The sequence below is a fragment of the Penicillium alfredii genome (assembly GCF_028826965.1).
Source record: "Penicillium alfredii strain IBT 34128 chromosome Unknown utg000010l_segment0_segment0, whole genome shotgun sequence".
Taxonomy (NCBI): domain Eukaryota; kingdom Fungi; phylum Ascomycota; class Eurotiomycetes; order Eurotiales; family Aspergillaceae; genus Penicillium; species Penicillium alfredii.
Window position 1 is genome coordinate 498,183 of NW_026622707.1, and position 13,705 is coordinate 511,887.

Consider the following 13,705-nt stretch of genomic DNA (forward strand, 5'->3'; position numbering starts at 1 on the left):
CTTTTCTCCTTTTCTTTTTTTTACCACACCAGTCAGTTTGTGACCCTGGTCTTCTGCTCTGATGTTAGCGAGTATCGGCATAACAGTTGCAATGACCCAGAGCCACAGCGAGGGTCAAAAAAGCCTAACAGGGGTTTCAAAAGTCTTGTATGAGGTTGTTTTGTGTGATTCAAATTCATCACTTGTGTCAAAGTGCAACAAAAACAAAAAAAACACAACGAAAAAAGATACCAATTCCAGCATTATTTACCCAGGTACATAGCGAGGTGAGTTGGTTCTTGAAGATGTACTGTTGACGCCTATAGTGGGTGCATCTTCCTGGGTGTTTTCTTCTCCTACCATGAACTTGGAGCTACAGACTGTCTTTTGATGCTTGACCGTCTTGTCCGGTCTTTTCTGAATTGCATGGCCTGTTATCCTCCTGTATGAGGCTGGCTTGTGCACTTTTTTTTTCTTCTCTTGCATTCATCAGGTTGGTCAGAGTTGTTGGAGTAATACGGCAATGTATACCATGGGTTCTTGATTTCGACCGCTGCTCCAGCTGTGAAGGATAAGATTTCTTTTTATTGTAGCATTTAATATCTATTCTACTCCATGTAAGCCCTATGTGTATACTAACTGGTGCCTGAGGTGTCAATCTGGAAGCTACCACCCAGGAAGATCTGCCTCAGGCACTAGACGCCTTGTAATCCGCCCGAACCTCGTTTCAGCAGCTTCCCCGACACTCTTTTCCAACTGTCTTCTGTGCTCCCCTCCTCTTGCATATTCCCCCGCATCATTATCGAGTGTCTTCCATTCCAGTTTTCAGCAATATGGAGGGCGCATCCCGCCAGTCAGCGAGGCTATTGCGGTCTCGTGGCTCGAGTCTCCTTCACCAGCACCGCCGCCTCCCGCGCGCAGGCACCGCAGCTGTCGCCCCCGGCCTGACCCAGCCCCAGCGCCGAACCGTCTCGAATACCCCCCGGGGCTTCGCGCCCGAGTCTCTCTTCAGTGGCTTCGCTGCTGCTAACTCCTCGCAACCCGGCGGTGGCGGCCCTCCCACCTACTTCACCAACCGACAAACTCTCCCCGCAAACACCGTCGTGCGGTTCGTGCCTCAGCAAACAGCATGGATTGTCGAGCGGATGGGGAAATTTGACCGGATTCTGGAGCCTGGCCTGGCTATTCTTGTTCCATTCCTGGACCGCATCGCCTATGTCAAGAGTCTGAAGGAATCGGCTATTGAAATCCCTAGTCAGAATGCTATTACGGCGGATAATGTTACCCTGGAGCTGGATGGTGTGTTGTACACGCGGGTTTTTGATGCATACAAAGCAAGGTAAGTGCTTTTGGCTTTTTGCGTCTTCTCTGGTGGCGTGGATCGGAGAATGGAAAATGGGACTGACATGCCCGGTCAATTGTAGCTACGGTGTCGAGGACGCAGAATATGCCATCTCACAACTGGCCCAAACGACCATGCGATCGGAAATCGGCCAGTTGACTCTGGACCACGTTCTCAAGGAACGCGCCACCCTCAACACCAACATCACGCAGGCGATCAACGAGGCTGCCCAGGACTGGGGCGTGGTTTGTCTGCGGTACGAGATCAGGGATATCCATGCTCCGGACGCAGTCGTGGCTGCGATGCACCGCCAGGTGACCGCCGAGCGGTCGAAGCGTGCCGAGATTCTGGACTCGGAGGGTCAGCGCCAGAGCGCGATCAACATCGCCGAGGGTCGCAAGCAGTCTGTGATTCTGGCGTCGGAGGCGCTGCGCGCAGAGCAGATTAACCGCGCGTCGGGTGAAGCCGAGGCCATTCAGCTCAGGGCTCAGGCTACGGCTCAAGGGATCGACGCCGTTGCGCGGGCGATCGAGGATGGCCGCGAGAATGCTCACAGCGCGGTCAGCCTGAGTGTCGCAGAGAAGTATGTCGATGCCTTCTCCAAACTGGCTCGCGAGGGCACGGCTGTCGTGGTGCCGGGTAATGTTGGCGATATGGGCGGCATGATTGCCAATGCCATGGCCGTCTACGGCAAGGTCAGCGAATCTCAGGCCAAGAATATCGCGGCCAAGACCCTCGGCGTGGAAGGGGCCTCGCAGCCGACAGAAACTTCGCACAGCGACCAAAAACCCGAAACGCATGAGCCGGAGAGCAAGGCTGAGGCCAACCTGGAAGAACAGGCCGAATCGACTGAGCAGGATCGCATTGCGCAAAGTATGCTGGCTGGATTCGATGAACCCAACCAGAAAAAGAACTAAGCACCCAAGCAAGACGCCTTTGAAATGCGAATGATGATCTCTCCTTGATGTGCTACTAATCTCCCGTTGTTGCATCTGCGTCGGCATCCTCTAACGTCCCGGGCTATTTTTTCTGGACCACTCTCCTCTTGTCCCAATTGCTTTTTCTTCTTCCCTTTGTCCTTTTGCTTGATTGGGTTTATTTCCAGCATTTCCTCGGGAGTCATCAATGGGACATGCTACCTGGCCGAGCTGAATTGGTCCGGTATCCTGTATGTGTACATAGGAAGAATGGCGGCGACAGTGGAGGGGAAAAGGGGGGAAAAGCGAGTCTACTCAGTAGTATCCTGTATCATAGCCTGTTACTCTATTTGCCCATTGTTTCTCCATTATTTTCTATTCAATATATTCAATACAATGTAGTGCAATCCTCGACAATTGCTATCAGAAACGCGACCCTGAGCTCGGACCACTCGAATCTGGAGATCGCGACTTTTCTATGGGCGCGCCCTGGATCAATTCCTCTCCGGTCTGAGCTTCCCATCCCACTCCCATCTCCCTCCGACATCGTCCACCGGCTACACGCTTCTGTCCTTTGTCTCCTGCAGTCTCGCGCCAAGATATCTCTGGCCTGTGCATGTGCTGCTGGCTGCGATGTACTGGACCATCAACACCTAAAACACCACCTCCGACACCACCACCATCCCTCCCTCCTTAGCTACCCTCAAGCTTACCGAACCCGTGCACACACTGACACCGATCTTGTTTCGCTCGGATTAAAGCTTCTATCTCAGCAAGCAAGTCCCCCTCAATCTGTACGCTATATTTGTTTCGGCTATAAATACGAGAGTTTGTTGAAGAAGGGAGCAGCGGAGTCTGCCCGCAGCGTCTGCGATGCATATCATCAAGCCTGTCTGGCTTACGCATGGAGGTATGGAATCTGGATGCACGATTTTCGTGGTTTATTCTATGGCGCTGGGAAGGACCGAACGAAAGCGCTGGTGTCTTCTCTCTGGCAGGCAATCGGAATGCCTGATCTTCTTCTTAACCGTCTTGGTTTCTTTTATATCCCTCGGCTGACCGCATTGCCTTTTTTCTTCAATAGGCGAACGCAAGGATTTCGAAGTGTATAGTTGCGATGTATCGCCAGATGGGAAGAGATTGGTCACGGCTGCTGGAGGTGAGCTCGATATCCGGGATGAGAAAAGAAAAGGCCAAAACCTGCGATGGGAAGGGAATTCCTCGCTGACACCTTGGTCGATGCGCCAACAGATGGATACGTGCGCATCTGGTCGACCGAGGCCATTTACAATACCGGCGATGCGGAGTTCGCCAACAAACCGAAGCAGCTTGCGTCGATGAGCAACCACTCCGGGACGATTCATACTGTTCGCTTTTCGCCTAATGGCAGATATCTCGCGTCCGGGGCGGATGATAAGATTGTTTGTGTTTATATGCTTGATTCGAATCCTCCTACACACTCGTCCACGTTCGGTAGGTCTTGAGCATGTTGAGAGGAAGAGAGAGAAAGAGAGACAGGGAGAGGTGCTTATTGAGCAAATACTGACGACGATCTTAACGCTGCGCAGGCACGGATGAAGCACCCCCCGTTGAGAACTGGCGCACAATCCGGCGGTTGATCGGCCATGATAATGATGTCCAGGATCTGGGATGGTCGTTCGATTCGTCGATCCTGGTCTCTGTCGGGCTGGACTCGAAAGTGGTGGTGTGGTCTGGACATACCTTTGAAAAGCTGAAGACAATATCGGTCCACCAGAGCCATGTCAAGGGCATTACCTTTGACCCGGCCAATAAGTACTTTGCTACGGCAAGCGACGATCGAACCGTTCGCGTTTTTCGATTCACTTCTCCCGCCCCGAACTCGACCGCGCACGACCAAATGAACAACTTCGTTCTGGAGCATACCATCTCTGCTCCGTTCGCCAATTCGCCCTTGACCGCTTACTTCCGTCGTTGCTCATGGTCGCCGGACGGTATGCATATTGCGGCTGCGAATGCCGTGAATGGTCCTGTCAGTTCCGTTGCCATTATCAACCGTGGCTCGTGGGATGGCGACATCAACCTCATCGGACATGAAGCGCCAGTCGAGGTCTGCGCTTTCTCTCCGCGATTGTACTCTACCGAACCGATCAATAAATCGCAGCCCAATAGTGCGGGCCAGCATCACATAACCGTGATTGCCTGCGCTGGCGCAGACAAGTCCCTCAGTATCTGGATCACAAGCAACGCGTGGCCCATCGTGGTGGCCCAGGAGATGGCGGCCAAGTCTATCTCGGACCTCGCCTGGAGCCCCGATGGATCCTGCATGTATGCCACGGCACTAGATGGCACTATTGTTGCAGTCCAGTTTGAGGATGGCGAGCTGGGATATGCTACCGAGATGGAAGAAAACGAGAAGTCACTTACCAAGTTCGGAACGAATCGAAAAGGTGCTGGCATTACGGAGACTACCGACGGTTTGCTGCTGGAAGAAAAGAGCAAGGCCGGCGAGATCAAGGGCGTTGAGGGCCGGATGGGTGCGTTGATGGGCGACGGCCACGACGTGACGGAATCCGCTGCCAACGGAAAGCCTGCTCCGGCGCCCTCAAACGGCGTGACTCCTGCTCGAGGCCCTTCACCAGCCCCCGAGCCTGCGAAAGCGCAGACCAATGGCACGCCTTCGACTCCTGCTGCCGGCGAATCCGAGAAGCCTGATCCTTACCAGGCCAAGCTGGAGAAGCTCAAGCAGCGCCCGACATACACAAAAGAAGGCAAGAAGCGTATCGCACCCTTGCTGGTGTCAGGCGCAGGCGGCGGGGAGTCGTCCCTCCCGCAGGCTCGGCTGATGGCTTCAGTCAGCAACCAGGTGAAGTCAGATGCGCCGGCGTCCCTCGTTGATCTCTCAAAGCCCTTTGATGGTCTCCCCAAGGGGGGGCTTGACCGCGCTTCTTCTCGGCAACAAGCGCAAGTTGGCTCAAATCGAGGGCGATGAAGATAATCAGGTGGAGAAGCGCGTGGCGCAGGCTAGCCAAAACGGCGCGACTCCGATTATGGCCAACACCCTTGATGGGCTTCTTCCTGCTCAGGTGCAGCCCGGCGCGACTGGTCAACAACCAACCCCGGAGTTTATTCGGCCTGCGGTCACAAATCCTTGTATGTCTGTCAGCCAGCTTCGTCTGGCTGTTCCCAAGATTCGCAGCCAGATTGTGCGCGCTCTGGACCTCAATGGGAAACCGACTGAGCCACCTGCTCCTAGCGGAGAGTCGAGCAGCAAGGGCCGCGTGGATGTGGTGTTTGAAGCTCGCAATCCCTCGCCGGCTAGTTTGACTGGTCGGGCCGTGGACCGGGAGCCGGTGCGTCTGACATTGTTCCGTGGCGAGCAGCCGTTATGGCAGGATTTCCTTCCGCGTAACGTACTTCTCGTGACAGGGAACCAGGCCATGTGGGCTGCGGCTTGTGAGGATGGGTCGCTCTACATCTGGACGCCAGCAGGTCGTCGGCTCGTGAGCGCGCTGGTCCTGGAAGCGCAGCCCGTGATTCTGGAGTGCAATGGTCCATGGATCTTGTGTATCTCAGCCGTGGGTATGTGCTATGTCTGGAACGTGAAGCACCTCTCATCGCCGCACCCGCCGGTCTCTCTCCAGCCTGTGCTGGATGCTGCCATCCACACGCTAGGCGCGCACCCTACAGCTGCGCCGGCCGTGACAGACGCACGAATCAATTCCGAAGGGAGGGTAGTTGTGTCATTATCGAACGGCGAAGGCTACTCCTACTCGCCGTCTATGTACACCTGGCAGCGCATCTCCGAGGCCTGGTGGGCCGTCGGCAGCCAGTACTGGAACACGACCGACGCGCCGATCGGCAACCTACAAGCCCGCGATGCTCAACAAGAGAACAAGGACGCCAAGGCTGCCGTCTCTGCAGGAATCATTCCCTGGCTGGAGCGCAACACCACCAACGAAACGTTGCTCCGTGGCCGCGCATACTTCCTTCAGCGCCTTATCAAGGTCCTGTTATCGCGCGAGGGCTACGAGACTTTTGAGTCGAGCGTTTCTATTGCCCATCTCGAGAACCGTCTGGCTGCGGCTCTGTCGTTGGGCGCTAAAGAAGAGTTCCGCTTATATTTGTCCATGTACGCGAAACGTATCGGCGCTGAGGGTCTCAAGCTGAAGGTTGAGGAGTTGTTGAAGGGCCTCATCGGTGGTCTGTTCGAGGATGACGATGCTAGCGATCCCGTTGCCAGGTTGCAGGCCAACGAGCGCGAGGGCCGCAACTGGCGCGAGGGTTCTGAGACGCTATGTGGCTGGCCGCGGGAGACGTTATTGAAAGAGGTCATCCTTGCACTGGGTATGTTACTGCCACTGTCACTGACATTCCATGTCTTATTCAAGTGCTATTTCTAACCCTTTTTCTTTTGTACAGGTAAACACCGGGATCTGCAGCGTGTTACTGTCCCCTATGCCAAGCTCCTGGATGTGGTCGACAGCACCTCGGAGCATGGCGATGCGATGGACTCCTGAACGAGATCTTCGATTGATGCTTTTCTTTCCTCCTATTTTAACTGTTTATTCATTGTTTTGTTCTACTGAGGTCTAGTTTCGGCGTTTGCACCGTTTATGGTGCGGGAGCATGCCGGGTCTGGGGTTTATTTCTGTTGCGGTCTTTGCTGAGATAGGTGGAGATGAGACATGATTGATCTGCTTCGTTGTATTTGTACTATAATAGGACTGTTGTTTATTTATTTGGGTTTCCATGCGCGTAGTTGTGATTCGGTATGTTGGGCTACTTAGTATACTGGATATCTTATGGATTAGAGCTCTAGATATTCAACGATACCATGGCAGGTACAAAAATTATTCTCATAGAAAGCTATTCTAACAATTTACAATTGAATCCATAAATATCGATTAATGTCCACATCTATTGATCCCAGTCTGTGCAGTCTCCAAACCATAGTGCCGTACCACAGGTTCACCCAGGATGCCATCAGCATCAGTTCGTAATCGACACCATCTTGTTGAGAAACCTCTCACCCGCCCGCAAGACAAGGTTCTCAGCAGCCCACCTCCCAGCATCCTCTCTAGAGATGTTATACCCAATAGCAGTCGACTCCCGGCCAGACCAAGGATCCTCAACCCCAACCCGAATAGTCTTCTTCGACTCGCCATCGCCCAGCATACTGGGACGAACAACAGTGAAAGACTCTCCCCCACCAACAAAGCACTCCTCCATAGCTTTCTTATCCGCGTGCGGGATCCGAGCCAGAGCTCCGTACACCGGCAACATCACAACGGGGATATCGCGCCCGAAGCTGGATACGCCCGTGGTGCTGCACGCGACGAGGCGCGGGCTGCCACCTGGTTTATACCCATGAAAAGTTTGCTAATCTTCTATGTCCAGCTGGATAGACTGAAGATGAATGCTCAGAGTCTCCCGCATGGGCACTCTGATACATCGGACGACGAGACTCCGTCTACAAAGACCCCATCCACCCAGGAATTGGGGCGGACGCCTTCAGCGCGCCATGCGTTCTTATTTCGACACAACCTGAGTCCTGCCACTCCCGACCTCTGCGACCTTCATCCATTGCCCTCTCAAATCCCCTTTTTATTAGATGTCTTTGGTGAGAACGTCAATGTTTTCGCCCAGGTTGTCCATCTTCCCACCGTCAAGAAGATGGTCCGTGATTTGTGTAGCAATGTGGCCAGTCTGACACCGGCTATCGAGGCTTTGATGTTTGCTATCTACTACGTTGCCATCACCTCTATGGAAGAAGATGACGTAGGTTTACATTCGCAGGCAAGCAAGCATGGGCTCATACTTATTCTATTTTTCAGGTCCTCCTCAATTTTGGCTCCACCAAAACCGAGCTTAACCTCAAATATCGCCTGGGCCTGGAATATGCCCTTGCAAAGGCTGATTTCCTCAACGTGCCGAACCTAGTTCTGCTGCAGGGGTTCATCATTTTCCTGCTCCTCGTTCGCCGGCACGACAGTCCTCGGTTCGTGTGGATGATGACAGGATTGGCCATTCGAATGGGACAGGCTCTTGGGCTGCACCGAAACGGGTCCAATTTTGTGCATCTAACCCCATTCGAGGTCGAGATGCGACGAAGGGTTTGGTGAGCTCTGTTTATGTTGGATGTGAGAGCAGCAGAAGACCAGGGCTCGGAATTTACCATCACCCGCGGCAGCTTTGACACAAAAATGCCGCTGAATATCAACGACGCTGATATTTCGCCCGACTCGAAACAAATGCCCCAAGAGCGCAGCGGCTTGACTGACATGTCGTTCTCGCGCGTCTGGATGGGCGTGTGCGATGTCACGAAGCAGATGATCGCCCACAACATCCAAGACCAGCCACCGAGCCTGGAGGAGCAAAGCTGTCTGCTGAATGAAATCTACCAGGGCCTCGAGAAAGGCTTTCTTCAATACTCGACTGAGTCAGGGAATATTGCATACTGGGTGTCTGTGACGGTTGCCCGGCTTGTAATGGCCAAGCTGTCGCTACTGATCTACTTGCCCGTGCTCTTCTCGTCGCCAAGCGAGCAGCTCTCAAAAGAGCTCCGAACAAAACTTCTAGTCTCGGCCATCGAGGCCGCAGAATACAACCATGCCCTAAATGCCGAAAACGCATGTCGCCATTGGCGCTGGCTGTTCCAGACTTACACCCATTGGTATGCGGTCGTGTACATCCACCTTGAAATCTCTCGGCGGCCGTGGTCACCTCTTGTCGAGCGCGCCTGGGTGGCCCTGCACAGCGCCTGGTTGATCCCGAATCAATCGAATTTGGAAAAGAACCTGCGCATCTGGTTTCCTCTGCGGAAGCTGATGGCCAAATCCCGCAAGCACCGTGAGACCGAGATCGAGCGGCTTGAGAAGCGATCAACTCGTCGCCGAAGAGCTGGTGTCCGAGGAGCGCAACATCCAGCAACCATTGAGCTCGGGGCCATATGCAACGGCTTCTGATGCGACCTACTACTTTCCCGAGCTTTGGTGCAATTTGCTTGGGAGGATATCTGGATCAGGGGGGTTGGCTGGCACGTCCGAGCAACCCGCCACAAATATTCCTCACTCGATGCCGTCTCTTCCCTATGTGGGTGCTGGTGGAAGGCAACCGGGCCACAATCCATCAAGAACCAGCTCCACAGAGTTCGGCACAGCAGTAACGACGTGTTCTCCCAATCTTTTGGTACCTAACCGCACTCTTCCCAGAACAAATAATTCCTCTTTCGCGGGTCCGAGGTATCAACCAGACGACCAAGCTTCCGGCCCCGGCCTTGTCCCGTGGCTGTGGGCCGATGAGGATCCGTCTGTCGGTATGCCCGCCGATGTAGCTGCTGATGTTGATTTCAACATGGATTTGGACGGCGACGTGGACTGGTACAATTGGGTTGATTCTGCCAAGGGTATAGAGTGGGAGTGACCAAGCCAGCTCAACTGCAAATTCACTTTTTTAGAGACACTTATTTAGAGATGAGAAGATATACCAAATCGTGTCCTACTCTACACTAAGGAAGGCTTTTACATTCCAAAAAAACTTGCTGGATCGTTAGGGGGTGATATCAAGAGTACGCCGCGCAACCCCTATTCCATACCTCATTCTCTGACATCAGATTAGACATTAGAAACGCTTGTAAGGAAATTAGTGGAGAGAGAATTGTCAATGTGCAAAAAGGTCGAGTGGATAGCTCAAACAAATAGACGCCTTGCAACGAGCGCGGACTATATAAGTAGGGATATGGCAAGACACAAAGGGCCACCCCGAGAAGAAAGATACTTGAAAAGAAGTAAAAAGGAGAAGGAGAGAAGAAGAAGAAAAAAGTCGGAGCAAATCCATGAATCATAAACGAGAAGACAAAATGAAATATCAATCCCAAGCGAGCTTTTCTTTTTTTTTTCCCTTATTCTTTCGTTGTTTAAGCTTTGACTCCCTGCATGTAGTCACTGTATCGGTGGGTCTCGACAGTCTCCTCCGTGACGGAGGGCGATTCAACACGCTTGTTGGAAGTTGTATGGCTCACGCACGTGCTGGTATCGGTGTTGGTAGTAGTGTTGAGGTGGGACTTGCCGGACCGGTTGCTCGAGGATCGCAGCTGAGACCAGAAGCCGCGGCCGCCGACGCGGAACAGCGGCCTGAGGTTGGGCAGACAGGCGGCGACGATACCCACAGCGGCCTCGGTACAGGTCCACATGACCGTCGGGACTTGGTTGTAGGTGATGTCCGGACCGGCTTTGGTGAGTTTGATCATCTCGACCAGGCGGACGATATCGAAGATCAGGGTTCTGTAGATGATGTCAGAAACAGGCTGCATGAATAACACGCTGAGGGATATGAGAAGAGAAAGAGGGTATAACGTACAGTCCACCAACAAGAAAGACACCCGACAGAAGACCCTTCTGGGTTTTGGCAATCGGCAGATCCCAGACCACCTTCAGCGGCAGAATCAGGATGCAGATGTCAGACAAGATATTGGGGATCTGCTGGCCATAGTAGAACTTGGCCGTGTCAATGCATGCGCCCTCGATCTCCTGGTCCCAGAACTTGTTGACGGGGATGCACATCAGAGAGTTGGCGACGATGATGCTGACGGCCCACAGAATGACAAATCCCGCGAGGAAGTTTACGGCCCAGACGATGTGGCGTACGGAGAAGAGCCGCTTGTACAAGGCTAGGATGGACAGCTTGATGAAGGCCACGCAGCTGGTGTAGACGAAGGGGTTGGACCATCCGATCTGAAAGGGAAGTTAGCACGATCGTATCTAGGTGGATATTTCCGATGTGGATGCATCACAAACCTTAAAGAATACTGTGAGGTTCTTCTTGGGGATCATGGTGATGTGCGAGCCCAGTCCATTCCAGAGGACTAGTGTTGAATTGTTAGCTGTGTTTGGGGAATATATTGTAAGAAGTGAAGATACTCACGCATCGTAACTCCGATCGAACATCCATATTTGAAAAGCTATAGATTCATCATTAGCATGACTTGAAAGAGCCATGGATATACTCAAGAGTAGCTATACCAAAGCAATGATAATCAGATAATCATCCAAAAACAACTTGCTGCCATTGATCTTCCGCGCCAGAATGCGGAGAGCCACGGCGACAGTCGACAAAAGAAAAGCAAACACCAGCGCGATCGTGATAGACACGCGCAGCTTCTGATTGGGATGGTAGAAGTCTCCGGCGACGCCCGAGTCCGATGCGTGAGTCGACATGGCAGGCAGAGCTCAGACACCAAAAAAAGAATACTTGGGAGATAAGGCAGATTTGGAATTGAGGATTTGGAATTCAAGTGGCGAGGGAAGGGCCATCGTAATATAGTAAGGCTGGCTGGCAGACCAGAAGAAATCCTGAATAGAGTCGAGACATGTCATATCCCTTTCGCTCTGTTGAAAAGTGACATGGATCATCTATACATCACATCGACGGGAAGCACGGCAAATGCCAAGGTCGGGGAGGGTTGGATGCGAAGCATATTTTTACTAGTGGGATATGGGGGTTTGGGGAAGACAGTATCTGTCGTGAACTGTCAGATCAGAACGCAAAAATTAATAGTCGATGTGCCTTGACCCGGTGATCCTGTCGGTGCTTCCTTGGTGAGGTCGATCAAGGGTGGGATTCGGATCTGTCAACAGTTTAAAGTGTCGATCTCCCCCACAATGGAAAACACAGGCATAATATGATTGTTGGACTTGCAGGTCATTTGAGCCCTACTATTCCAAAAGGGCTATTGCTCATGCCGATCATAGTGGATTTTCTTTTCGCATGATATTTTTGTGATCTGATCGATAAAGCAACTTTCATGCATTTGGCGGGAATATCTGGGATTTAGGACGAACATCCGTCAGATCCGAGTCCCACCCAGAATCCAAAGATCACATCCTCGACTCTCAAAGCCATGAGAGCATGCAAGGTTTGCCTCGCTTATTGATGGGCCTGGACATTCCCCGGTATGTAGTTGTGTCCCGGGACAAGGTGCAACTCCACCTGAACTACAAGGCGACGCAATTCATGGGTGTGTTTAAACACCGTCTGTATTTCCCCCCGATAATAGAACGCGCGGGCCTTTCGAGAGAGATTCCGAGACCCAGTCGAGGGGTAGTAGCTGTCGATAAGCTGGAGAGCGTCAATGGAGTCGGAGAAGACCGTCACTTTACCTCTGTTTTGTGTTGGTTGATGTATCTCGTCCTCGCTCTGCTCTGCTGTGGATTGCAGATCCCGGATCTGTGAAAGCGCCGTTTCCAACGCAGCGCAGATCGCGAAGATCTCCACAATGATGACATTGTTGGTTTTGTACGGGTAGAAGTGGCCTTCTTGGGCCCACCGTTCGGTCGCAATGGACATCTTCCACACAACTGTCCCGGCCCCGAGACTCTGGCATACAGATGCATCCGCCCAGAAGATGTAATAACGTTCACTTGGTGGAGTTTCCAGTCCATGAGCATAAACTTCCAAAGCGAAGGCTGCGGCCTCTTCGCGATTTCTGTCAACCACGACACCTTCGAAGCGCTCCTCGGGTCATAGCTTCCGCGGCGGCTTGCTCCTGTTTTGAGATTGTTCAGAGTCTACTGGTGGCCCTTCTGTAGTCGTTGAGAGCGGTTCCATCCAACCGAGCAGGAGGCTTGAAACGATTGCAAAGTAGTGGATCGGATCTTGGAGGGGTGATGTATCTGCGCTAGCCATGTCGATGATTTTGGGGTTGTGAAATTTGGTGGAGTTATTGAAAAAGTGTGACTTGGCGAGAGAAAAAATTGTGACAGAAAAGAAAACCACGAGGACGCTCTTGCCATCCACTTCTTGTTCTGGACGCGGGAAGTGTAAAGGGTACAGTGTTGGGTTGTTCCATGGATGCCTCGCTGTTGATCTACAACTAGATGGTTCTACTACCTATAGCCAAATCCATATTTCTTATTTCGACTCTGCGAGCCCTCAAAAGTGCCCAGAAAGATGATTCTTGTTAATTCGGAAGTTACGTGAGTCCAGCAGGGATTGTATTTTGAAACTTCCTCAGTAGGTGATCTTCGCCAGTTAACTAGACAACAAGTGAAATAAGATGTCATCTTCCAACAAGATGGATAATATTATACCCTTGCTAATCACAGAATATTTATTGATCTAGACTGCGACGAATAGGGCTGTTCTCCACGCTTGGGAAAAAGAAAGCAGAGTATAGTTGAGATGCAGAAAGAGATCGACGAAAAGGAATAAACCCTACATCTGCTGTAGAGCCCAGCAATTGGATCCTCTCAAGTATTATGGGTGGCATCTGTACAACGAGTTAATTCAACAGGGACTCTTGGAACTTGTACCGGTTGTCCCGCCGACAGGATCACGAAAAAGAAAAGAAAAGGAAGCATGTTTATTGCAGAGCAAGTTGATAGTTCTTCATGCCCGGAAAATCATTACTGAAGAAGCAAGGGAGGCTAACGGTTCGCGTGTGGGGTATGCCTTATATACATCAATGCCTGGCGAGATATTTACGAGA

General features: G+C 52.2%; 5 protein-coding genes across 5 annotated transcripts; 3 read left to right on the forward strand and 2 right to left on the reverse strand.

Moving 5' to 3' along the window:
* Positions 1–812: 812 nt before the first annotated feature.
* On the forward strand, positions 813–2,238 carry NUU61_007730 (SPFH domain-containing protein; the record flags this gene model as incomplete). The annotated part of the gene is made up of 2 exons (XM_056658255.1): positions 813–1,318; positions 1,404–2,238. 2 exons carry the CDS (start codon positions 813–815, stop codon positions 2,236–2,238), a joined length of 1,341 nt encoding a protein of 446 aa, XP_056508548.1.
* Positions 2,239–3,443: 1,205 nt separating this feature from the next.
* hir1 (putative histone transcription regulator Hir1) lies at positions 3,444–6,737 on the forward strand (the record flags this gene model as incomplete). Its single annotated transcript, XM_056658256.1, has 4 exons — positions 3,444–3,711; positions 3,807–5,088; positions 5,147–6,564; positions 6,640–6,737. The coding sequence occupies 4 exons, from the start codon at positions 3,444–3,446 to the stop codon at positions 6,735–6,737; spliced, it is 3,066 nt and encodes a 1,021-aa protein (XP_056508549.1).
* Positions 6,738–7,197: 460 nt separating this feature from the next.
* On the forward strand, positions 7,198–9,642 carry NUU61_007732 (fungal specific transcription factor domain-containing protein; the record flags this gene model as incomplete). Its single annotated transcript, XM_056658257.1, has 4 exons — positions 7,198–7,998; positions 8,055–8,338; positions 8,411–9,069; positions 9,119–9,642. 4 exons carry the CDS (start codon positions 7,198–7,200, stop codon positions 9,640–9,642), a joined length of 2,268 nt encoding a protein of 755 aa, XP_056508550.1.
* A 493-nt stretch (positions 9,643–10,135) lies between these two features.
* Positions 10,136–11,435, reverse strand: NUU61_007733 (putative integral membrane protein Pth11-like; the record flags this gene model as incomplete). Its single annotated transcript, XM_056658258.1, has 5 exons — positions 10,136–10,502; positions 10,579–10,952; positions 11,016–11,083; positions 11,143–11,179; positions 11,241–11,435. The coding sequence occupies 5 exons, from the start codon at positions 11,433–11,435 to the stop codon at positions 10,136–10,138; spliced, it is 1,041 nt and encodes a 346-aa protein (XP_056508551.1).
* A 709-nt stretch (positions 11,436–12,144) lies between these two features.
* On the reverse strand, positions 12,145–12,903 carry NUU61_007734 (uncharacterized protein; the record flags this gene model as incomplete). The annotated part of the gene is made up of 2 exons (XM_056658259.1): positions 12,145–12,729; positions 12,790–12,903. 2 exons carry the CDS (start codon positions 12,901–12,903, stop codon positions 12,145–12,147), a joined length of 699 nt encoding a protein of 232 aa, XP_056508552.1.
* Positions 12,904–13,705: the final 802 nt, after the last annotated feature.